The sequence below is a fragment of the Pipistrellus kuhlii genome, unplaced genomic scaffold (assembly GCF_014108245.1).
Source record: "Pipistrellus kuhlii isolate mPipKuh1 unplaced genomic scaffold, mPipKuh1.p scaffold_m20_p_5, whole genome shotgun sequence".
NCBI classification, from domain to species: domain Eukaryota; kingdom Metazoa; phylum Chordata; class Mammalia; order Chiroptera; family Vespertilionidae; genus Pipistrellus; species Pipistrellus kuhlii.
In genome coordinates, this window is record NW_023425551.1 from 9,415,327 (window position 1) to 9,442,629 (window position 27,303).

Sequence of the window (27,303 nt, forward strand, 5' to 3'; positions counted from 1 at the left end):
TTAAAACTTTTTCTTAACTTCAGAATTTCAAATCAGAGATTGTGGCACTTGAACCAGACAATGCCAGCAGGCAGTCTGACTCCACCGTCCTCATTACTACTATAATGCATGACTCAACTACTGTATCAACAATGGAATGGCAAACTTCTAGAGTGGGACAGCTTGACTCCATTTGGATATTATTATGAGAAAGTGCCCACTATGAAAATTAATGTATTTTATTCCCAGGAGCATTTCACTTCTTGGATTGCTTAGTACATGATTTAAAATCCTATTGTTAGAATTTTTGCCAGAAGAATAATAAAAACACTAGTCTATCCACAAAAAAAAAATGCAGAAAAGGGAAGAAATTCATTCAATATATCAATAGCAAGAGGCCAAAATCTATGTTCTATCATTATAAAACTCAGACACATACTTGTTATGCAAAAGGAGGTTCTACTGAAATAATTTTTACTAATATTCCTCATCACAGGTTGCTATATGATGTATCTGATGTCCTACACAGAAAGTTAAAATTTAATGTAAAATTCATTTAAAGATAAAGTGCACATGATCCAATGAATTATAACAGTTGTAGCTTTTTTCCTATCTTCTTTGAAGTATTAATGAATGATTAAATGAAGTGCCGGTATTAATGAAAAGTTCCAGCACAAGATCTATAATATATATATGTTTCAGTATAAGATCTATACTATATACTACTATCAGAGAATTTTCATTTTAGAAAAGTAATTGCTTTATTTCTTAGATAGAGCATTCTCCCTGACTCACTCCCTCATGCCCAAAAACATTATTTTGCTAGTAGAAAGAAGAAAAAAATCACAAACCTAGGAAAATTTCTTTAATTCAGCTGCTTTTCAAGGTAGTAATTAGTAGATAAAGAAGCAAGTTATATGTCTAAATGTGACCAAAAGATTAAGAATTTAATGCGTCTCTATAATCCAAACAAACACTTCTACTACCGCCCCCCTTCACCCCAGCCATTTGAACAAGCTAAATTACATCTTAAGAAACATACACTCAACCAGAAAGATTTAAAACTTGGGAAACTGAAATAACTAGTAAATAATATGATTAACATAAAAGAGCAGAATGTGGACCTCAAGATAAATCAGGTTTTTCTGAGCCTCTTTCAAGACTACATTACTGCAGGAGTCCAATCCAATACCAAGCCAGGAAGCCCCAATTGACTCCTAAGTAAACTGAATAGTCTGCAAAATGTCTCTAGTAAATCTAGAAGTAGAAGACACTGTAATAATATAGAACCTAAAAGTGGACAATGGCCTTAATATAAAAACCTAATGGCTATAATTTACTTCATGTGTAATATTACAGGAAGATAAACTACCTTTAGATATGCTTTAAAGTAGTTTATTTTAAATATTTTTGGAAGTATATAGAACATATTTTTTGCATGCTTTTGCAACACTGAACTATTTCTCAAGTAAAACTTAGCACCTTACCTTAGGCCAAAGATGTGTGATTGTTCATAGTTGAATAAAGAACGAATCTTAGCTTCAGAATTCAAAATTATAAGTCTATCAATAATATCCTGAAAAAGAAAGCCTTTGAGTGAGACTGTGCTTGACTGAAAACATTTAAAGAAAATCAAATCAACAAATATTATTTAGATTTGTGGTTCTCAAATTTGGCTTTACATTTTAATCACCTAGGGAGTTGTTAAAAAAAAAAATCCCAAGTCTCATTCCTAAAGATTATGAATTAACTAGTCTGATTATGATCTGGACATTAAGATTTATGAAAGTTCCTGAAATAAATTATCTAACGTTTAACCAAAGTAAAGAAATACTAATTTATATTTCACTAGAGGTCCGATGCACAAAATTTGTGCAAGAGTGGGCCTTCCTTCCCCCAGCTGCCGGCACCGGCCTCCCTCTGGCACCCAGGACCCGGGCTTCCCTCACAGCCCCAGCTTGGTCTGGAAGGTCATCTGGAAGGATGTCCAGTCAAATTAGCATATTATAATTTTATTACTATAAAAGCTTATAAAATCAGTTAAATACTGATTTAACTGCTTCAAATGTAAATTCCTTTGAAAAACAAATATGAAATCTTCAAATGCGAAGCATGAACAGATTTGAACAGTTTTCTCTACTAATTATTTGAGGTTTTGTTATTATAATATATAATCTCTATGTATGTATATCAGTGGTTTCCAACACTGTTTAAATGTTGGAATCACCTAAGGAATCAGATGATAGATAGATAGATAGATAGATAGATAGATAGATAGATAGATAGATAGATAGAGATAATAGATAGATAGATAGATAGATAGATAGGGTATGATTTTGGCATTAAAAATTCTTTTAAAAGCTCTCCAAGTTGTTGTAATGGGTTGACAGGCATTCACTGATGCACATGTAGGGAAAGCCTGATGACCTACGTGCCACCAGTTGTCCCAAACATTGACAATTTCAGCCTCCCACCCAATTTTGAGCACTCTATAAAAGCCTTTCTTCCTATAATGCCCTTTTTTTGTATATATCTTTGGGTTCAGGCCTAAGAAATTTACTCATAAACAAACACTTGTTTCTCAAATTGCTCATTTTCCTAACCAAGAAACTTGCTTCCCTCCAGTGTGTTTAAAATCAAGATAATTGTGTGACCAATAGGGCAAAGAAGGAAGGCTTTGCTATGGAGTAAAGTCATATAATATATACTGATGTCTATGTGGGTGAGAGAACAAATGTTATCAAATAAACATTAGACCAGGGAATGAGTTTGTTAAGAGGATGTAATAGATAGTTCAAAATCACATTTAAAAAATACTGATCAAAACATAGTAAAAACCAGATTGTATGTAAACTTATCTAATAAAAGTTGACACCTAACACTTAGGAATGCATTTACCATTCTACAGATAGCTTATAAAAAAAAATGTGTAAGTAATTGCCGAAACTGGTTTGGCTTAGTGGATAGAGCATCAGCCTGCGGACTGAAGGGTCCCAGGTTCGATTCCAGTCAAGGGAATGTATATTGGTTGTGGGCACATCCCAGGTAGGGGGTGTGCAGGAGGCAGCTGGTGGATGTTTCTCTCCCATAGATGTTTCTAACTATTCCTCTCTGTAAAAAATCAATGAAATATATTTTTTTAAATGTGTAAGTAATATTAGCACAAGAACCTACAATCATCAAATATTAAATAAACTGCCTCAATAATCAAGAATAAAAAGACTGAGATCTTAAAATAATGTGTCATTACTGTCTGCTGCTGTAGCTTGGACATTTCTTGTTTCAAACATTGTGAAAGAATACAATTCATTCATATCCCCAGCTTCATATTTATAGTCTCATTACTTGCCCCACTACTTTCTCCCTCTCTTTGCTAACTTCCCACTCTGACAGCCCTGATTTAGCTCTGGAGACAGAGCCACAGAGCTCTCCTTGACTTTGCCCGGGCATCGGATACTATCAAGTAAGTAATCGCTGCAGTAGTCACATGGAGAAACTTGTATGCTATGTGGTTCTTCAAACAGTATTTGTTCAAATAGGTACAGACTTTTAGTGCTTGAAATAAAATTTAAGAAACAATCTACTGCCACTTTTTTCCATAGTACATCTTCACAGAGTGATCTGGAATTGATCATGCATCACTAGCTTTCTTTTGTCTGAGAGGAGGGAGACTGCCAATGAGTTCCGTGCATGGCAGTTTCTGAAAGGATTATTATAGATGTCTCTTCATTCACAGGATACTGGTACAAGTGACTGAAACTGGAATAGTCATCTGATTACTAAATTCAGACTATTTGATAGCTAATGATACCTAGTGACTCCAAAGTTCTAGCTATGGATCTAAGTAAGAATAAAGAAATATAGAATGTGTTACCAACAAGCTAAGGGAAGAACAGATTACAGCCATCTATCAGTGACAATGCATTTTCAGAAAACAAATGCTACAGTAAATAATGTCTTCTTCAAAGGGGATTGCATTGATGGATCACCACTTAGGGAACAGAACGCAGCCCCGGGAAGCCTGCCTTATGGGGAACTCCAGTTCCTAAGCACTGCAGCGTGTGTCAGGGAGGCAGTCACCTCAATCAGCAGCTTCCCAGCAACAAGCTAGTGCAAGAAAGGCTTGGAATTCACAAAAACAGTCTGCAACTCTGTCTTTTTTAAAGGATATTATCCAGCTTGAAGATATATTCAACAAGCCTTAGGCTGAAATGAGACCAAGACTAGAAAAACCAAGAGGAATATCTCTTCTATATAAATAATACATTTGAGTGTCTACTCTCTGTACACTTGTCTCAATGACCATGTGTGTACTATCTGTCCCCTTTTACTTAAGAAAGGACCAACTGAAGGGTAAGAGTGGTCAATCATAATGCCAGTATCCCTGCAGCTGCTCTATTAGGAGTGGCTTGTGACTGGTTAGTCCCTGAACATCCATCAACAAACTTGGTCTGTTAACGAAGATGCTTCCTTGGAATTATTCAAAGCAAAGAGTTTTGTCCACTCTGGCTGCTCTAACAGAATCCCACAGACAGGGTACATTATAAACAACAGAAATCTTATTTCTGGAGGCAGGGAAGTCAAAGATCAAGGTGGCAGAAGATTCTGTGTCTTGTGAGGGCCTACTTTCTGGTTCATAGACAGTTATGTTTCCACATGGCAGGAGGAGCAAGGGACCTACTGCAGAAGTGAACATGACTGTGGATAAAGAAACCTCAGTTTTAGCAAATAAAACTGTAAATAATTATGGAAAGAAAAAAAAAGAAGGGGCAAGGGATTCCTCTGTGGTCTCTTTTTATAAAGCACTAATCACCTTCTAAAGGCCCCCCCTCCAAATAGCATCACATGAGGAATTAGATTTCGACGCAAGAATTGAATATTCAGTCTACAGCAGAGCGTGGAGAAAAAGGCCCCTCTTCTGTTTGGAGGGATAGTGAGTTCAATCCTGACTTTGTTCTGACCCCCAAAAAAGATGTCTATGTCCTAATTCCCAGAGCCTATAATTATTACCCTATTTGGGAAAAGGGTCTTCGCCGGGGTAAGTAAATTAAATTAAGACCATCCTGGGTTAGACCAGAAAAACAAAGAGAGATATAAGGCAGAAGAGGAGAAGATCTTGAGAAAGTAGAGTGATGCAGCAACAAGCCACAAAATGCTCCAACACCCAGAAGCTGGAAGAGGCAGGAGGGCGTCTCCCCTGGAGCCTCTGGAGGGAATGTGGCCCTGCTGACCTCTTGCTTTCGGACTGCTGGCATCCAGAGCTGTGAGAGAATACATTTCTGTTGTTCTAAGCCACCTGGTGCGTGGTGATTTGTTACGAAATCTCTAGGAAATGAATACCAGGGGAGACAGTGAAGATGTCAGTATGGAGTAACAGGTAGTCCCATGTCCTCTCCCACTGAGAATGCCATCTGGAGAAGAAGAGCTTACTAATGATAATTACAGCAAAAAATTAGATAGCAGTTATCTACCAGACAGTGACATTTTATGTTTCACTTAATTCATTTAATTGTCACAACAACCCTCAAATAGGAATGATATTGCTCACTTTTAACTGGGGAAAAAACTAAGGTCTAACTTGTCCAAAGTCACACAGCTTTTAAGAGGGCAGAGCCAGAAATCTAATCCAAGCAATCTGGCTTCAGAAAACAAATTTGTAACAACTACACTGTGCAATGCCTTCCAATAAAGCCACATTGAGAACACAAGACAGAGGGGAAGAGAAGTCCACGAAAGGAGAGCACGCAGGAGAGACCAGGGAAGCCTGAAGGAACCAGCAGCAGAACCAGTCACAGAGGAGAGGACAGTAAGGACTGGATCCACTGAGCCAAATGCCACAAGGTGGCAAAATGAATTCAAGGAAAGACGGGCACAGAAATGGCTAATTATAAAACTACTTCAGAAACACAATGATCCAAATAAGCACAAGTCCAAATTGACACACTTCAAGGAACAGAGAATATAAAATAAAAGTTGAATGAAAGAGTACCTATTTTTATATTTTATTCCTATAAATTATCAAAAGTTTCGCAAAGTAGAGAAAGTTTAAAAAAATTAAAATGTTTAGAGTTAACAAGAATTAAAAGTATTTAAAAGAACAAAACTGTGAAAAGATACCACCACACAGGACAAGTGACCAGAAAAATAAAAAGTAAAGATTAATAATGGAATTTCAGTATTAACCAAATAATTCTTTACTAATACATATATACATTTATGTGTGTTAATCCAAAAACTTACCCTAAGATAATGAGCTAAATATCTCTGGATGTTTAAAACAAGCCCATCTGGGAGCAAGATTATGAAATAAATCTCACATTAAATAAATATGTATATACTGCCCTCATGGGGCAGTTAATATATAGTTCATTACAATATAAGGAGAAAACATATTGCACTCCTCAAATACAGCTTATTCCTAATTATCCTAGCCAATAAGAGAGCAGCATTGGTGTGACTAATAACATCATAAGTCACCAAAAAATCATTCATACACATATGTTATTTGTGCCAAATCTCTTTCCTTGGGGAGTGCTAATATTGTATTCACTCCCATGGGTGTTGCAACTGTTAGGTGGCCTGGATCAAAGATTCCATTGGCAGATAATTCAGAAACTGATATTCCATGAGTAAGTAAATCAGTCTTTAAATGTGTTTCTTTTTTTCTGTATCATTTTTTTTTTCTGTCAAATTGCTTTTTCACTATCAATCTCCATAAGTATGACCTATAACAGGGAAAAGTTAAAAGAAGATTACTTACAATAATACATATGGGAACTTCACGAAGAGAATATTCTGCTTTATTAGGAAGATCCTGATTGCCGACCAGCTCATAAATAGCAGGATAAGATAACAAAGTCACCAACCCTAGAAAAGACTGGGGGGCGGGGGGGGGGGGGGGGGGGGGGCGGGGGGGGGGGGAGAGAGAAGGAAAAGCCATTTAAATGGCTCATTTTCTTCAACCACATATACAGAAGAATTATTAAAGTTTTATAGCGGTATGAATGCAAGAATTTTTAAAATAAGCCAAATTAACACATAAGTGTGAAAGACACACATATATAATAAGAACAAAATAGTTAACATTAACCATAATCTGTGTTGACAATGCATAAGAACAACTGTAATAGAACAACCTTGAGAGTTGGGAAATACTTTAAAATATCATGTATCTCTTGAAAAGTGTGGTTCTGAGAAAAAATATTAAGTGATCCATATTTCTCATTCTTTGCATTTGTTATATCTGATGTGTAAGAAAATACCAGAGAATAATACTTAGGATCTCTGGAGCAAGAAAATAAATTCTATATATTCTTCACATAGGTCACAAAGCCATCTTTATCCTTTAACTTCATCCACTGGAAATCCAATTACCCTAATTGTTATTAATTTTTTTTAAAGCCATGGCTTTTCCTATCAAAATCAGCCCATTTTCTGGTGCAATCTTCCCACGTTAATCTCTCCATGACGTTTTTAAGCTCCCAATCTCATTCTGCCTCATTCAGGACAACCTGAATACTTTTTCTCAGGCACATTGCATTCTTTGGATCCTCTGTGCAAAAGCATGCAGTAGTTGCCCGTCACTAAACATCAAATCTAAACTCCTTTCCATGATTTCAAGGCACTTTACTAATTGACCTTCTCTTCTCTCAGTCTCAAAAGCCCATAATTCCTCAGCATGAAGTCACCACTTTAGTCAATCAAATCTGCCTGTGGTCTTTTTCTTTTTTAACATATTTTTACTGATTTTAGAGAGGAACAAAGAGGGAGAGAGAGATAGAAACATTAATGATGAGAGAAAATCATTGCGTGGCTGCCTCCTGAACATCCCCCACTAGGGACAGAGTCTGCAATTGGAATCAAACCCAGGACCCTTCAGTCTGTAGGCAGACGCTCTTTCCACTGAGCCAAACCAGCTAGGGCCCTGTGGTCTTTTTCCTTTTTTTTTCTTCTTTTTTTTTTCTTTTTTTTTAAATATATTTTATTGATTTTTTTACAGAGAAAAAGAGAGAGGGATAAAGAGTTAGAAACACCGATGAGAGAGAATCATTGATCAGCTGCCTCTTGCATACACCCTACTGGGGATGTGCCCGGAACCAAGGTACATAGTACCCCCTTGAACGGAATCGAACCCGGGACCCTTCAGTCCACAGGCCGACGCTCTATCCACTGAGCCAAACCAGTTTCGGCCCCTGTGGTCTTTTTCAAGTGACTGCCACATAAACAAACTTTTCTCACCCAGGAACATGCCCCTCCCGCCCTCCCACATACTCATTATCACACTTCATGAGCTGTCACATCCTTTTTTTCTAGAAGGCTTTCCAATGAACTCTGTCCACCTCTAGAAGCCCTATATTTGCCAATACTTCCATATTAATTTGTATTGTATTGATTATACTAATTTGTAACTATTAAATTTCCTGCTTGTCATTTTTAAAAATTTTTTACTAAACTCAGAAAATTTAAGAATCAAACAAATTGAATAAACAAATTTTAGGTATGATATTTTACCATGAAAAGCTAAAGATTCATGTTTTTCAAAGATAGCATTATCAGACTGAGGATTGAATCTGATGAGTTTTATAAATGGGTATTAAATTTTCTCAAATGCTGTTTCCACTTCTATTGAAATCATTGGATGAGAGTTCTCTTTATTCTGTTAATATGGTGAACTAGATTTTCATTTTAGAATGCTAACCGGTCTTTGAATGGCTGGGCTAAACACCACTTGATCATAATGAATGATCACTTTACATATTGCTATATACAACTTGATAATATTTTGTTAAGTATTTTTAAGTCTATATTCATCAGAAATATTAGTCTATAATTTTCTTTTTTGGTAACATTTGTCTCATTTCCATGTCGAGGTTATGCTGGCCTCATAACACAAGTTAGAAACTGACTTCTCTATCTCTGTTTTCTGAAAGAATGTGTATGTGTCATTGATACTCTTTCTCCTATACAGTTTCACAGAATTCACTGGTGAAACTATCTGGTTTTCTTAGCTGGAGGTTTTTGATAACAAATCCAATTTCTTTAATAAATAGCAATTTAGATTTTCTGTTTTAGATTTGGTCCATTTTGGTAAGCATATTTTTAAGAAACCTGCCATTTTTATCTTAGTTGAATTCATAACATAAAGCTGATCATACTTATTGCATTATTGTTAATATCTGTCCAATCTTCAGTGGATCACAAACTGATTCTTAGGCAAATATATCTGTTAAATGTAGAATCTCAGGCAGATTCTCTTCATCTGTACTGACTCCCCTCCATTTCTTCTCTGTTTATTGCCATTAAAAAAAAAAAAAAAAAAAAAAAAAAAAGCCGAAACTGGTTTGGCTCAGCGCTAGAGCGTCGGTCTGCGGACTGAAAGGTCCCGGGTTCGATTCCAGCCAAGGGCATGTAAATTGGTTGCAGGCACATCCCCAGTAGGGGGTATGCAAGAGGCAGCTGGTCGATGTTTCTCTCTCATCGACGTTTCTAGCTCTCTATCTCTCTCCCTTCCTCTCTGTAAGAAAATCAATAAAATATATTTTTTTTAAAAAAACTTATTTTTAAGTTATTTTTCCTGAGTTTGATTTTTAAGTTATTTTTCCCAAGTTGTGTTTTCTACTGGAAGGGACTAGTCCACCAATACAGAAAGCAGAATTTCTATTTTTTAATTTTGATAACTTCATGATACCATTTCAATGAAAATCATCTCTTACCTTTTGACAGCTTTGGTCAATAGGATCCACTGGAGTGGCCCTGGGATGGATTACTCTAACATCATCTTTTCCACATTCCAGATTGCTCCACAATTCAGTTATAAGTGCATTAATGAACCCTAAAATGAAGTGTTTTAAATCTATTTATAGTATGCTATTCCTTTGGATTATGGAGGAAAGATACAATTATCCCTTTAACTAGATTGGTTCACATTGACAAAAGATACATACTAGGTACCCCAGTTAATAATGGCAGATTTTTTAATCAAAGAAAACACGATAATTTCAAGAGAAACATCAAAAGTGCTTTATTCAAAGTAATGTCCATCGCTAGCTACACATTTCCCTCACCTTTTAGGTAATTTGTGGATACCCTCCCTATAGAACTTTTCTTCTTTTGAGGCAAACCATTCAGAGACCCAATTTTCCACTTGTTTGTTTGTTTTGAAATGCTGCTCAGAAAGTGCATGTGCCATCGATCTGAACAAGTGGTCATCTAAAAAGCAAGGTCTGGTGACTACTGCGGGTGGGTTAATACTTCCCAGGCAAGATCTTTTAATGTGTCTTTATCTGGTTTTGAAGTGTGTGATGGTGCATCATCATTAAGCAAAATTACTTTGCCATGTTTTCTAGCATAGTTCAGTTGTTTCATGATCAAAGCGTGGTGCAAATTGATTATTTGTTTATCGACAGAAATCAGTATTAACGGTTTCACCCTGTTTTAGAAGCTCATAAGACACCACACCTTCCTGATCCCACTAAACACAAAGCATTCTTTCCAAAGCGATTTGGCCTTGCAGTCAATGTTGATGGTTGACCTGGAAAAAGGAAACCCTATAACTTTTTGTGACCTAAGGCCTAATGTGGGAAAAATAACTTTAGAATAATTTCTTGATACTTGTCCATGCCAGTTAAATTTTCCATTGGCTTACTCATTATATTTAAATTATTATAATTTTAACTAGAGCCCTGATGCATGAAATTCATGCAAGGGGCTCAGTCCTCGTAGTCCCAGCCACATCGGCCCTCGCAGGCCCGGCTGCCTCATGGCCCTGGCTGCCTCGTGCCCTCACAGCCCCGCCCCCTACCCACTGGTCATTATGGAAGGTCGTTTCATTGTCTGGTCTAATTAGCAATTAGCTCTTTATTATATAGGATTAAAAGAAAAAAAGTACCTGAACTTTGTAGTGCTATTGTACCTGCTGCTGTTGATGCCACTTGGGTAAACAAAACTCCATGGTCAAACTTTTTATGCCTGCTGATCTAAACAACATAAATAAAAAACAACCATGAGAGACAGGAAAACATAGCATGTTAGTATTTAGTTACCTGTTACATGTAGAGGTACTAATTTTTCATATTAAAATACCAGACAAAAAACAAACCAACAAACAAAAACCTAGACATTATTTCAAGTAAAGATAAGAGTGGCAAAAACAAACTCAGAAAATATCATAATTGAGTTAATATTAATATAATATTTTTGACAATTTAATTTCAGATCCCAGCTAGGTAACTAAGTAGCTTTTTGACCTTCTCTCTCTAGGTCTAACGCTTCTTCATACATAAAATAAGGGACTTTGACAAGATGTAAAGTAAGATTCCTTCCAACTCCAAATTCTATTAGCTTATTATTTAATTTTTTAGATTGGTTCTTCAATGATAAATTTCCTCATCAATAAATCTATATTGACTACAAGTTTTTTAACACGGCTTTTAAGTAATCAAACAACTTTAAAAAGTACAATGATATCTTCTTAAAAATTATAATTACTTTTAAAGGCAATATGATTTTTTTCCCCTAAGGAAGGGAATCTTATATAATAAAAAGGCAATATGCAAATTAACCCACACATCTTCACAAGATGGCTGCCTACGTCCAGGCCAGCAGGGGGCTTAGTGAGGGATGACCAAACAACTGAACAAGCAGACTGTGTAGGGCAACCAGGCTGGCAGGGGGGCTATAAGGGGTGGCTGGTTGGGGGGGGTGGGGGAAAGTTAGGGGTGACTAGGCCAGCAGAGAGGGGCAGTTGGGGATGACCGGGCTAGCAGGGGAAGGCAGTTGGAGGAAACTGGGCCAGCAGGGGAGCAGTTAGGCATAGATCAGGCCAGCAGGGGAGCAATCAGGCTGGCAGGTAGGAGAGTGGTTAACTAGTACTCAAAGAGATTAAAATTCACCATCAGATAAATTCCAATTAGAACAACACAATTTCATTTATGTAAACTATATTTGATATAGTCTAAATGTACGTCCTCAAAAAATTCATGTTAAGTCGAAACCGGTTTGGCTCAGTGGATAGAGCGCCCACCTGCAGACTGAAGGGTCCCAGGTTCGATTCCTGTCAAGGGCATGTACCTTGGTTGCGAGCACATCCCCAGTGGGGAGTGTGCAGGAGGCAACTGATCGATGTTTCTCTTTCATGGATGTTTCTAACTCTCTATCCCTCTCCCTTCTTCTCTGTAAGAAATCAATAAAACATATTAAAATAAAAAATAAAAAAAGATCACTGAGAGCTTCCCAGCTCCTGCCATGTGAGGGCCTTCGCCTGACCATGCTAACATCCAGATCTTGGATTTCCAGCCTCTGGAACTGTGAGCAATAAACCTACTTACAAGCCACCCAGACTGTAGTATTTTGGAATAGCAGCCTGCATAGGCTAAGATAATATTACACAAGAAGTATGAACATTCAAAAATATTACACATAGCACATTGGTATGAAGCCTGGAGTAGGGGGATTCATGCAGAGTAAATCAGGACTGATAAGAGAATAAAATTAATCAAGAGAGAAATCTTGCATGGACAGATGGGAACATTATGCCATGAAATGAAACATGTAAACAATTAAATTCTCTATACTTGAGGTCCATTTAAACAAATAAAAACACATCTGCACATACTAACCTAGTGTAATAAGCAGATGTTCATATGTTTTATTTATAAAGAGATGTTCTGGCCCCTTCCTCAGGAACTACATAATCTACATTGGCAAAAGCAATCCTAAAAAGTTAACTATTTTTTATAGGCTTAAACAAAAGCAGGAAATTACAATGACAACTAAGAAAGAACAAATACAGCTGAAACCGGTTTGGCTCAATGGATAGAGCGTCAGCCTGCAGACTGAAAGGTCCCAGGTTCGATTCCGGTCAAGGGCATGTACCTTGGTTGCGGGCACATCCCCAGTAGGGGTGTGCAAGAGGCAACTGATCGATGATTCTCTCGCATCGATGTTTCTAACTCTCTATCCCTCTTTCTTCCTGTCTGTAAAAAATATATAAAATATATTTTAAAAAAAAAGAACAAATACAATCTATATAAAAGCCTAAGCGACAGTACGACCAAACAACCAGAACAACCAGTCGCTATTACATGCACCGGCCACCAGGGGGCAGACGCTCAATGCAGGAGCTGCCCCCTGGTGGTCAGTGTGCTGCTCTGCCAGAAGCTGGGCTCACAGCTGGCTAGCACGGCTGTGGCGGCCGGAGCCTCTCCTGATTCTGCAGCAGCAGCAGCAGCAGCAGCAGCGCTATGGAGCAGCAAGTGCTGCGGGCGGGATGAGCACAAGCAGCACGGCTCCTGTCCCGGGCTCCAGCTCCTCCTTGGCCGCCTGCCGCTTGGCGCACTGCTACATCCCTTGGAGAATGTCTGACTGCCGGTTTAGGTCCGATCCCCACACAGATCTGTACACGAATCCATGCACCAGGCCTATGCTGATATTTATAAGCAGGCAAACTAATAACATCAAAAAACAACAGTTGCCAGAGACAGAGAATAAAGGCATATTATCTATGATCCTGAAAAGCTCAGAGGTCTATTCTTTGTGACAGCAAAAACTGAATATACCTCTATGACCTCTATCTGAGAAAAGGCTACAGTATAAATTTTATGTAATAGTAGCAACAATAAAATCCCTCTTCACATATTTGTTTCTTTTCAAATGTGAGACCTACATTGCCATCGATGCATACATTTAAACCCAATAGGTTTTTCTCCTGAGGTTCCACCCAGTTTTAGTATACCAGATGTTTGATAGCCCCTTTATAAAACACCTGGATAATTAACTGAATTTTTCAATTGCATAGGCTTGTTTGCCATCCTGTTAACTACAGCCATAGATACCAACATCAACTCTCTAATGCTTTCCTAAAAAATAAAACAAAGTTAAACATTACAGTGCTGTATGTTTTTTTAACTCAGGTTTAATAACCTCTTCAAGCACAGAAAACAGGATAACGTTCTTAACAGCTTTTAAAGCAACAAAAACTCCTTTTGCCTGTGGCAGATGGTAATTCGTACCTGTAATTTTTTTGCATATCTGTTGAACATAAATGTCACACATTCACTGATGGCACCTGTTTTTTGAAGAAGTAGTAGTCCTTTAGGGGTGGCAGCAAAATTCAATAAACCATCTAACAAATTCTCTTCCCAAGCCATACTGAAACAGGTAAAGAAAAGGTATAAGTTTATTTATACTCAAGTGGAATAGGAAATATTTTACCTTAATACTAATGATAATTAAATTTAAGAGTACATATTGGTTGTAAAGTATTCAATAAATGTTTTAAAATATGATAAAAAGCATGGTTTCCTCAATAGTGAACTCTTTTAATACTTTTATTGATTTTTAGAGAGACAAAAGGAGAGTGGGAGATAGAGAAACATCAATGTGAGAACGAAACATCCAGGGACTAAGTCCGCAACTCAGGCATGTGTCCTCACTGGAAATTGATCCAACAACCTTTCAGTGCATGGTATGAGCCACACTAGTCAGGCAATAGGATATTTTTCCATTTATTTTTAGAGGGAGTAGAAGAGGAGAAAATGAGAGAGAAGCAGGAGAGAAACATCAGTGTGAGAGAGACACATCAACTGGTTGCCTCCCAAACATGACCAAGGTATGTGTCCTTGACTGGAATTGAACCCACAACCCTTCAGTCTGTGGACCAACGTTCTAGCTGTTGAGCCAAAATGGCCGGCCAGGACAATAATTCTTTTATTCTTACATCGTCCATCCCAACAATTTTAATTCACTGAATGAATCAAATATTCACTGCACATGTCATCACTTTTAGTGTATCTAGATTCTCTTACCCATGCTTAAATTGCATTCCTATTATAATTCCGCTATGCCTGGATTTCCCGAGCCCAAACTCTCTATTATTTTGAAATTTACTTCCTTTTCATTATAGAATATCTGTTTTCTGACTTTCTAAAGCATCCCAGGCATATTATATTTATTTTCATAAGTTTTTATTATACTTTTAAAGAATGATTTTTTTTTTCCCCTCAGAACAGTTCTAAAAGGAAAGCTAGTAACATTCTCCAGAGAAAACACCTGATACAGTCAGAAGGCATACTGTTAATAAGAGAGTGAAAGATAGAAATCTGGAAATACAGAAGGGATATGAGAATTTCATTCAGAAATATCAGAATTAAGAGACAACATACTACCTGCTGGATATTCCTAAATTGCCTGGAAAGAAACTGTAGAGATTAAAATATTTGACTCCCAGTGTACCTTGCATGACCCTTATCATATAAACTGAACATACCATATTGCTATATTATATTTATTCATTTGTTTTCTATACTACTAAATAAGTTCTCTAAAGTATATAGTTATCCTCAGAACTCAGCAAAAAAAAATTAGTCCAATAAATAGCTGAATGAATGAGTACTAAATGAACGAAAATAGACTTCCAAAAATACAGATCTAAAATTCACCTCAAAAAATGAATTGCAGAAATGTTTTTTTCCTCACTCCTTCACCAAAGAAAAAAATGCCAGTTGATTTTAAGTTTATGACAACTATATTATAAAAAGTTAATTCTCTAAAAACTAGCTATAATTGTTTTTTAAACTATTACACTGTTTAAAAAATGCAAAAGGCTTTTTTACTAACTGGTTGGTTTGTTTTGATCTACAAATGTTAGTGTTTGGATTTCTCTTCAGAGTATCCTTCAAGATTCTTCTCTAATTATGATCTGTTTAGACTATGCCAGCACTCAAGAAGAGAATCCAGGAACATATGTCACCACATCCTAATTTAAAAATACATATATGTATTTCAATTTATCTGTCAACTTCTTGAGACAATGAACCCAACAGCTCACACTCCTGTCTCATCTTCGGGCTCATCCAGGATCGCTGGAGGGATGATCAGCCTTTGCTGTTGGACTGAAGTGGTCCATTGACCTGTGCACATCAAAGCCCATTAAGACACCACAGAAGTTTGCAGCCAAGAAACTCCAGCCGAGAGAAGCAACAAACCAGCCATGGCTGATGTCAGGACCAGCTGACCCCCTGCCCTGGTGCCGCCTGTCAATCAGTGGAGACCACAACCCTGAGGGGACACACCTGCAAGGCTTACTGAATATTCTATTGAGATCTCTCCCTGGGACCTCCCTGAAAGTCTCCACCCTTAAATTAGGATGGAGGACCCAGTGCACTCTTCCTCCCTGGAGTGCCCATGGCCTTTCCTTTTTCCTTCTCTCTCCCTGTCATTCCTTCCTCGGGCACAATTATACCATTGCCTTCCTCACTCCCAAGTTCCAAGGGCCCTTTCTTTACCTCCATAACTCATTTCCTAAGCCCATTTCTTCTAAGAATTACTTCTTCTACCTCTGTCATTTACCCAATAAATGTTCTCTTACATAAATAAATAAATAAATAAATAAATAAATAAAGCATTGATATCTATGAAGAAACAAAGGGACTTCTAAATTTAAAATGAGCCGAAGCCGGTTTGGCTCAGTGGTAGAGCGACGGTCTGTGGACTGAAAGGTCCCAGGTTCGATTCCGGGCAAGGGCATGTATCTTGGTTGTGGGTACATCCCCAGTAGGGGGTGTGCAAGAGGCAGCTGGTTGATGTTTCTCTCTCATCAACCTTTCTAGCTCTCTATCTCTCTCCCTTCCTCTCTGTAAAAAATCAATAAAATATATTTTTTTAATAAAAATAAAAAATAAAAATAAATTTAAAATGAGTATAAATACTGATGTAAATTATTTCCCTTTCCAAAGTCTTATTAAAACACATTCTCACATACTTTGAAAAAATCATAATTTAAATATACATGGACTTCATTGGCATTCGAAAATACTTTCCTTCTACTGAACTCCCTAGTTAGGTTTCCAATGTTAGTATTTGGTAATTCTCCATATTTTCTGGAAACAGCTCCACACATCAAATTTCCTAACCCAAAATATAAATACAGAAGAAAGCAAGTATAATAAATATTGCTAGATTTTTTAAAGTTATAAATCTGATCTCTAAACTTCCAAGTATAATTTTCCTTGGTCCTATGTATAATTTACCTTCCCATAAAATGTTTTTGTTATAGTGGTCCATTACATTCTCATTTTTAAAAATGTTTCAGCAATTATGTTTTTAATTTATTTAATCAGTTATACTTACAGGTTTTGGGATTCCTGGCTTACTGAAGAGACAGAATCGGAATCCTCTACTGGCGTAGGAATTCTTTCTGATACCAAATTCGTCTAAAACACAACAGATTAATTTGCACTCTTTTTTCACTGATAGCATTACTCACATTCCTAACTTTTTAAAAATTACCTACAAAAGTTAAATTTGGTTCTTAATTAAATGTCATTTAAAGTATTTACTTATATGTATATACGTATAACCCATGGACACAGACAATAATGCAGTGAAGGGCTGGGGAGGGAATGGGACTGGGATGGAGGAGTTAATGGGTGGGCGGGGGGGGGGGGTTGGGACATCTGTAATACTTCATTAATTAAGATAAATTTTAAAGTACTTCATAAATAAAGCATATGAATGTGGGGGAAAAAGACAGTCTATTGATATACATTATATTTGACTATTGCTACATTATATTCTACAGTGTCCATAACAAAAATCCAGCATCTGTAAAAATTGCACAGAAATAATTTCCAAAGAGGAAAGTCAGTCTGTGCAAAGATAATTTATCTAAGCTTCTCCTGCCAGAAGAAAAGACTCGGTAGTACTGTTAGGTCCTAGAACTATGTTCTAGAGAGGGGAAATTCTCAAGTCATCCTGTGCCGAATTAACAAGCATTACGCCCTCCAGAACTATGATTCTAAAGAAGTCACATGTGCCCAGTAAAACACTATTTTAACTGCAATACGACACTACAATAGTAATTATATTTAAAATAAAGATTTGCAAGGAGGGAGAAAAAACTTGAAAATACTTACCTTCTTCCATGCATTTGCCATAGATTCATGCAGACCATAAGGAATTAACACTTGCAAGCCTTCACATGTACCATATATTTGGCAACATGTGGAAATAAAAGCTCCTTTCACCATGGGCAACATTTCCGATCCAGAAAAAATAGAAATATCTTCATCAAGAAGTTTTTTCAAAAACTGGGCTATTTTATGAGCACCTGTAGAACTAACAGAAGATACCTTCAGGTGATTCCAAGATTATAAATCATGAATTTATAAATCACTACTAAAGGCTAGCTTTATCACAAATGCCTCATCTGCTTGGCTTGCTTTTAGTTCTCCTCTAACCTTTTCTCTGACATATCAATATTCTTGTTCCCACCCACGTGCAGATGTCTAATAATGAGAGCACTTTCAGTAGAACAGAGGGAAAATGTAATAGAAAACGCATGCGGTTTAATCTGTCATGAGTAACCGCTATCCTGGTCATCTGGTTTTTGCTTAATGGCTGTGGTATCTTTCCAAATCTCTCTGAGCCCAGAAGCTACCTATTATCATCTACTCCCAGAATTCTCTTCTTTCCTCTGCACAGTCCATAATCCTGGTTACTCCTTCAACTTTCTGATGATCTAATATGTTATTAGTGGCAGGTCAGGAAGCTAACTACACCCAAAATAGTTACCCATATTTTCATCAACATATAGCATAGCATCTTGGAAATGTTGAGTCAGATTTACAAAATATGCTAATAATTCCACAAGTTGTTTAAACACAGACATATACCTTTTTTCTTCAGAAGAGTTCATATTTTCTCCATAAAGAAGTAAGGTAAGCCCTTCTTCTACAGATGCAATTCTTGTCAAAATATCAGCCGTGTAAATTAAAGCTGCTTCGGAGCAATGTGGAGCAGCCTGTACATTAAAAAGAGCACAGAGTCACATAATTTGATGACATGCTAACATAGCACAGACTAAAATTCAAGGGCAGTAGTGTAATCTAATAAAGTTATATTGCCACAACAAAAAGAATGTTATGATTGTTTGGCTGTGAAATAATATGTCTGAATTAAAAGTAATATTAGATTAGAGTCTCTTACCAGCAGAGTCAATGAGGAAAATTCATACAGACTTTTTACGCAAATCAGTTATTGTTTATTAAGACAATTGAGAGAACTGCTACTGTTACAATTTTATATATAATTCTTTTGGACAAATGCAATAGCTTCTCTGTTATTTTGTCCTTTACTTCCCTCTCACTGGGCTCCTGTACAGGCATACCTGAAGACATTTAGGTTCAGTCCTGACCATGGCAATAAAGAGGGATAATCTTTTGGTTGGTGGAGGGTCTTGCCTCCAATTTGTGAAAATCGCAACATCTGTAAAGTGCAAAAAATCTAAGCAGAATAAAATAAGATTTACCTGTGTATCCAATCTAATTTTATTATACAGAGTCTTTAACAAAATACCATTCTTTTTAAGGAACAGCATCCTTTCCTACAACTAACTAGTCTAAAATTGTAGGTTTAAGGGCTGGCCAATTCATGGGCTGGCCAATAGCCAGTGATGTCCCCTAATGAGAAAACATAGGCTGGACCAATCATATTTCCTTATTTTTTATTTTAAATGAATGTACTAAAAAAATGTTTGCCAGTATATAGCAAATTAGTACAAAGCAAATACTAAAAACTAGAGATTCATGTTCATGCTAGACCCCATCAAGGTGCCAAAGTCTACTAAATTTCCTATTCTTTTTGGGACCTACTTATTTACCTGTACCTGCATAGATGCCAATATTCATATTCTCTATAGTAAACCTGAATATACTGTACATTGCAACTAATATATTCCAATAAATTCAGTGGCTTAACTTAACTATGAGTCAAGTATATTCATCTGAAGAATTCCTAATTCTATCAGACACTAGAGGCCTGATGCACAAAAATTCGTGCAGGAGTAGGCCTTCCTTCCCTCCAGCACCTAGACCCAGGCTTCCCTCCTCTGGCTGCCAGCAGGCACCGGGGACCTGGGCTGGCTTTCCTCTGGCTGCCCGCAGGCACCCGGGACCGGGGCTGGCTTCCCTCCAGCCCCTGCTTCATCAGGAAGGATGTCTGGTCTAATTAGTATATTACCCTTTTATTATTATAAAAATAATAATGTTAGTTTATTTCATACCAGCTATCTTTCTTAGAGCAACTTCTCTGCCTAAAATACTTTCCTTCTCTCATAGAAACACAAAGTTTGCAGGGACAACCAATCAATGTGTCAAAAGAAAATAAGAAGTGAAAGATGTATAAAATCAAAGACAATGTTTATGGTTTAAAATCCAAGAACACATTTCTCAGTTTCTATTTACAACACTCTATTATGGCATTTTATTAAATTAAGCTGTATTAGGTATTACATTTTTTTCTTCTCTATTTTGTTTTCAAAGTTTGACTATAAGACCATCAAAATAATTTATCATTTTATCCTCTTAATTTCCCAGAATTCCATACTGTGTACTACATTCACATAAATGCTTAATGTTTTCTGAATGAGCAGTGAATAATGAATATATGGATGGGTGAGCAATTGCCCAGTCCTTTGAGAGAGATGAAACCAATAAAAACACTACATAACACAGACATGGAAGGACAAAAACATTTAGCTTAATTTTTTTCTTTTTTCTTTTTTGGAGGGAGGGGGTTTGTTGGGTTTTTGGTTTTGTTTTTGTTTTTTTAGAGAGGGAGCACACACTCTATGGTCTCTCTTGTTTTGTTTTGTTTTTTATTAATTCTTATAGAGAAAGGGAGAGAGACAGAAACATCAATGAGAGAGAAACATCTATCAGCTACCTCCTGCACAGCCCTTACTGGGAATTAAGTCTACAACCCAGGTATGTGCCCTGATCAGGAATCAAAGTGGTGATCTCTTGTTCATGAGTCAATGGTCAACCACTGGGCCACACTGGCTAAGCAACTTTTAACTTATTGATAAACTCATTGATAAATTTGAGTCATTCCCCAGAATCTGAAGTCACAGAAGTGGAGGAATATATTACAGAAAGCAGTACTAGTAGTGGTCCCAGTTCTGCCACCTGTTAAATATCTGACCTTAAGCCCTAACTTTTGGCTCAGTGGATAGAGTGTCAGCCTGTGGACTAAAAGGTCCCAGGTTCCATTATGGTCAAGGACATGTACCTTGGTTATGGGCACATCCCCAGTAGGAGGTGTGCAGGAGGCAGCTGATGGTGTTTCTCTCTCATCGATGTTTCTAACTCTCTATCCTTCTCATTTTCTCTCTGTAAAAAATCAATAAAATATATTTTAAAAATGTGACCTTGAACAAGTTGCTCATTACATTACATAATGTGAAGAAATATAATGTATAAATTGTAGAGAGATATACAAATGTCAGGAACCAGGATGTTTATAAGCTTTTTTCCTCAAGTAACATTAGTTCTTCAAATAAAACCGAGCTGGATCTTTAGAAAAACAATCACATTTCCAAAGGCTATAAAATTGCCATTAAAACAAATAATAAAACATTCACAAGATTTATTAGATTTAAAACACAAATAGCTTTTTAATAGAATAACTTTTCTTAGTCCTTACAACCATCAGCTCTAAGCCTAGCTAGAAAAAAAGAATTTTAAAATGTTAATATGTATTTTTCTCCCATATTGCCATAACTAATAAATCAACTGACTGCATAAACTATAATTTAGCAATAAATAAACATCTGTTGGCATAAAATACATTCATGTGTGGAAAGATTGTGTAATAAAATAATTTTAAATATATCAAATTTAGAAATAAACCCCTTTGAATAGTCACTAAAACCCAACTAAGAGACTTTTTCTCTTTAGTAAATAATACCAACCTTAGTTCCTTTCATTACATTATGAATAGGCTGAAGAAGTGCCTCAACCACAGGTTTGTTACATAAGCATTCGATTGCACATTCTTTTTGATCACAGAGTATCTGTAGAACTTCAGTCACCATACCTGCAGGAGAGTAATTCTCTGTAATGGAAGAAGTATTTTTTTTTTAATGATGGGTTATGGACTGGCTATTACTGTTCCAAAAAAAAGTTCAACATCAAGATTAAACAGTTTGAAAAATCACATAACTCAATGCCCAAAAAATGATGGAATACCAAATTCTAACCTAAACCTTAAGGAGATATCATCTAGCTTAACATATCTTCAAGTTAATAAAAGTGACAAAATATGAATGCCAAAAGACAACAGGATAAGATTACTCACTGTTTGACAGTAAATCATTGCTTGACAGCGAGAGGATGGGGTTAGAAGCATATTTAGAGCTTTGTTCCTCCTAGCAAATACTTTCCCTTTTATCTTATCTAATAAAACAGCAATATGCAAATTTACCATACCTCTGCTACACCCATAAGCCATGCCCACCAACCAATTAGTAGCAAGTATGCAAATTAACCTAACCAAGATGGCTGTGGCCACGGAGCAAACAGGAGGCTTGGGTTTCCCTGGCAATGGAAAAAGCCAAGCTTCCTGCACGTGCTGGCTGGCCCAGGCCTTCCACTCAAGGCTACAAAGTTTCAATTATAGAAGATAAATAAATCCCAACAAAAATGGCTGCAGCCACGGAGTGAACAGGAGGCTTGGGTTTCCCCGGCAATGGAGGAAGCCAAGCTTTCTGCACACCCTGGCTGGCCCAGCCCTCTGCTCAAAGCTACAAACTTTTAATTATAGAAGATAAATAAATCCCAGATACCAGGGCATCCGCTTGGGTAGCCGAGGGGTGTGGCCAGCCTGAAAACCACCACAGATCCCTCATTCAAGCCGACCCATGTCCTAACCCTGATCCGGGACACCCTTCAGGGCAAACCAGCTGGTCCCCACCCATACACCAGGCCTCTATCCTCCTATCTAATAAAAGAGTAATATGCAAATTGATCATGACTCCAACACACAAGATGGCTGCCCCATGTGGTTAAAGATGGCTGCCCCATGTAGACACAAGATGGCAGCAGGGGAGGGAAGTTGGAAGGGATCAGGCCAGCAGAGGAGGGCAGTTGGGAAGCACCAAGCCTGCAAGAGAGAGTAGTTGGGGGTGATCAAGCCTACAGGGGTGTCTACTGTATGCCAGACACTATACTGAACACTGTAGGCAGGAATAAATAAGATTAAAAACAGTACACTATGCCCTGGCCAGTGTGGCTCAGTTGGTGGAGTGTTGTTCCATGCACCAAGAGGTCACTGGTTCAATTCCTAGTCAGGGCACATGACCGGTTACAACTTGATTCCTAGGCCTGCTGGAGGCAGCCCATTGATGATTCTCTCTCATCATTGATGTTTCTCTCTCCTTATCCTTCTCTCTCTTTCTCCCTCTTTCTTTCTCACTCTCTAAAAAGAAATACAAATATTTTGGAAAAGTCAACTAGATGGTAAGCCAAGACATTAACAAATGTTATAACAAAGAAGAAAATTTTTATCATAAAGGAAGCATAGAATATTGTAGGACCACTGCACAGGGGAACCTAGCCTAGTACTTTATAGATGTAAATGCTGTAAGGCAGAAAGTCTGAGAGTCATTGTTAGGACTAACCAGCTGTTATAACTGCACACATATACTAGTCTATCAATTACTACATCTGTCAATTATATATGGCCCAAACCATTTTTTCTATGATTCAGTTGAATTCCTCTCAGAATTTGTGCCAGCATTCTAGAGTAACTTCCAGGTTTAGGTCACTATGGGCTTATGGATTATGAGGGTGTTCAGATAAAGCTTTGGAAGTTTTCACTGATATTAAAAAAATATATGTTATTTTTTTAAAAGTTAGTATTTAAAATACTTTTTAAAAATTAATACTAATATGCATTTTACTAAAAAACATAAAGATGTGATGTTGGGGTTTTTTGGTTTTATTCTTTAGTAAGAAGAAAAGATCCTGAAGGTTTGGGTGTGAGCTGAAACAAGCAAGGTAATCAAAACATCCAGGAATATATAAAAAAAAAAAAAAAAAAAAATTAAATGAATAAAATATACATATATGTATCAGTACCTATCAATGGATCGTCCCTTAATAGCATTTCTTAAGAACATCTTAATCTTAATACACAACAATATTAAAATTCCCAGAAAAATTGATTTTAAATAAAAAGGTAGATTAGAAACATCCTAAAACATCAATGAAAAAATTTTAAATTTCATGTTTTACTTCCAGGACCAATGTAATTTATTATGAATAATACTGCATCTTAGGAAACCTCTCAACTTACCTAGGTCAATCATTCAAAACATCTAGACAATAGAATATTTACATATTTCTTGGATGTAAATATTAAAATGTTTAAATATTTTAAAACAGAAGCATAGAGTTACCTAAATGTGCAGCTGATGTCATCTTTGGACAACTTGGTGAGTAATAGATAAGTTGGATAAACAGAACCAGAAGATCTGTAAGGGATACTGAATCTTCAAAAAGAAACAAAAAGTAATTATTTTCTAGAACAGACTTACAACTTTAAAAAAAATTTAACTGAGTTTCCAATTCTGAGTTTTCACAGAGACTATGGTATAATCAGGGCTATAATCAGAAGAAAGAAGACTCCAGAAAAAAAAAATTAAACATAGAAAATTAAAAGACGGCAAGTAAGCTTTAGTGACAGTGAAGTTTTGCTATTTATGTTGCACAAATCAGTTAATATAAACCTACCATAGGAAGATCTACCAATCTGAACAGGACTGTTTTATTTTATTCAATTAGGAGCAATACAATTCAACTTAATGTGTTGGTCCAGCTAACTTATCTAAATAACACTGTAGAACTGAGGTCAGAAAACAAATTTTGAACCACCTATTAACTATTTCAGACTTTGTGGTCAAATAGTATCTCTCATAAATAATTCTGACCTTGACAATATGCAAGTGAACAATTGTGGCCATTTTCCAATAAGACTTTATATATAGCAAATTTGGTATTTACATCGTTTTCACATGTCACAAAATATTCTTTGTTTACTTTTTACAATAATTTAAGAACACAGAAACCATTCTTGGCTCACAAGCCATTTAAACAATGTACCAGTTTTGGCCCAATTGCTATAGTTTACCAACCTCTACGACCAAAACTTCACCTAAAAAAATTCTGGTGAAATTAATAAACTTAAAAGTAAATGTTGACTTATACTAATACAGTAAAATAGATTTCTCAAAACTGAGTTTATAGAAGACCTATGATACTGAGTATAGATTAAAGTTTTAAGGGAGGTAAAGAAGATAATGCATAGCATGTGCTGAAGTTTGACGGGGAAAGCATTAAGTGGGAATTAGGGTATACATAGCAAAATATCAAATGATGCAAGGCTTTGCAGTTTATAAAACAGTGCTCTCAAACCTCACTTTGGTATCATCACAAAAATTCTGTGAGCCCAGCCACACTGATATCATTAGTCTCTTATTCCCAATAAAGGAAATGAAACTTCAGGTAAGTGATTAGCCCAAAAGATCACCACCAGTTTATAGGGAACCAGAACTTAAAATGATAATATAGACTAGTTCTAAATCCAGAACTGGACAGCGCACTTGGTATGTATAGGATTTTGAAAGGCAGGGAGAAATAAGGTAAGCATGAAAGGCTAAATAGAAAAAAAAAAGAAAACTACACATGTAAGAAAAAGCACATACTGGAAAAGAACAAAAATGTAAAAGGTATGTTGCTAAGTACCATAGAAGAGACTATATGACATCTCCAAGTTCTAATAATCAATAGTACATTAATCTTACCATATATGGGCATACTCATTTATCCTGATTGTACGTACCTTTTCTATTCCTCAGCTTTATGGGAAACAGCTTTCTGCCTTGTGTATAGATCAATAATCTTCCCAAAAGGCACAATGAGTGGAGGAAATAAATATATTGTAATTCTTGCCCTGAGTAATAGAAAGTTTTCTGTTTGTTCCCTTAAGAGAGAAGCAAACAAACAATTACATTTATTTTAATGCCATTATGTTTTATAGTACCTGTCATCATTCCCTTCTAAACATTAAACAAGTTTGCGGTCTATAATGTAGACACTTGGCATAAATTTTTTTAAATCATTTTTTTTCTTAATTTAAATTCTTTATTGTTGAAAGTACTACATATGTCTCCTTTTTCCCCCATTGGCCGCTCCTGCCCCCCAAGCTCCCAGCACTTGTCCTCGCTCCCCTAATATCTATATCCATTGGTTATGCTTATCTGCATGCATACAAGTCCTTTGTTTGTAAGAAATCATTTTCTTACTGTTTCCTAAGATCCCTTGACACCTGACTCTCTGGAGAAAAGCATTCCTATAAAACTTAACAAACTCAGAAAAGTGCAATATACATAGAGCGTTCATTCTAAAACAAAACAACAACAAAAAAGCCTAAGTTTGTCAGAGTTATCTGTCATCAAGAAAGACTTCAAGAATAAGTTAAAGAAGGGAAGAAATCAATAGAAAACAGCATTTAGTGTTTAATTCTACCAATTAAGTCAATGCTACAAAAGTTCCTATTATAATCTTGTTAGCAAATGAAACAAGTCTCTGAAATACAGAAACCATCTAAATATTTATTATTCATTCACCCACACATTCAAGATCTACTGAGTACCTGTTTTATACAAGATGTTGAATATTTGCTGGTGTCAAAAACCAATAAGAAGAATTAAATTCGGCTTCCAATTCAGAGTATAGCAAATAGTGTGAAATAGCCAGAGAATAAGGAGGACAAATGGGAAAGACAAGAGGGTAACGGGTATCAGAGCAAAGCACAAAAGATTTAACTACAGAAACAACAAAGACCTTATCGAGAGGCAATTGGGATGATACAAAGGAGTTTTATGCAGAAAAGTAACTATTATATCAAATATGCATGTGAAAAACTGACTCTGATGGCAACATAAAATGTGAATGGAAGAAGGTCAAGGCTTGAAATAAGATTCATTAAAAAAAAATCATGAACAAAAGCATCAGCAAGAATGAAGAGCAGGTAGATAAAAATAAATGTTTAAGAAAAGAAAATCAATATGCCTTAGAGAGGTCTATATGTGAAATATTAAAGAATAAAAAGTTTTTCAAGTTCCTAACTCAAATATCTGTGTATGTAGTGAATTTGTCTTCTATTTGAGTAATTCTAAATGGGAGAAATAAAAACAGTCCTAAAAAGAGAAAGAAGTTATTTCAGTCCTCAATATTTTAATACTGAAAGCCCATGGAGCATCCAGATAGTTACAATATACATATAAATATAGAATATTTGAAGCCAGGACAGTGAATGGCTCTCCCAAGAGAGAACAAGTAGACTAAGGTGAGAAAAGAACAAAGGGCAAAACTTTTGTGAGTACAAACATATAAAGAAAAGAAAAGAGGCTTTCAAGTGACTAAGAATTTGTTGGACAAGAATGAGGAAATCCAAAACAGAATGGTGCCAGGAAGAGAAGGGAAA

The 27,303-nt window shown here is 36.4% G+C and overlaps 1 protein-coding gene across 3 annotated transcripts in view; it reads right to left on the reverse strand.

The window, feature by feature from the left end:
* TBC1D32 (TBC1 domain family member 32) overlaps nt 1–27,303 on the reverse strand; it is a 94,386-nt gene that overhangs the window by 41,792 nt on the left and 25,291 nt on the right. For 2 of the 3 annotated variants that reach the window (XM_036414930.2, XM_036414932.2), the window contains exons 12-22: nt 25,657–25,797; nt 24,215–24,307; nt 21,728–21,870; nt 18,651–18,778; nt 17,892–18,093; nt 17,107–17,189; nt 13,989–14,127; nt 10,868–10,955; nt 9,693–9,811; nt 6,740–6,856; nt 1,467–1,555 (exon numbers count right to left, since the gene is read on the reverse strand). In XM_036414930.2, the coding sequence (XP_036270823.1) occupies nt 1,467–1,555; nt 6,740–6,856; nt 9,693–9,811; nt 10,868–10,955; nt 13,989–14,127; nt 17,107–17,189; nt 17,892–18,093; nt 18,651–18,778; nt 21,728–21,870; nt 24,215–24,307; nt 25,657–25,797 (1,342 nt within the window). The remainder of the gene's footprint in view (nt 1–1,466; nt 1,556–6,739; nt 6,857–9,692; nt 9,812–10,867; nt 10,956–13,988; nt 14,128–17,106; nt 17,190–17,891; nt 18,094–18,650; nt 18,779–21,727; nt 21,871–24,214; nt 24,308–25,656; nt 25,798–27,303) is intronic. The other variant, XM_036414931.2, reaches the window with a different exon arrangement.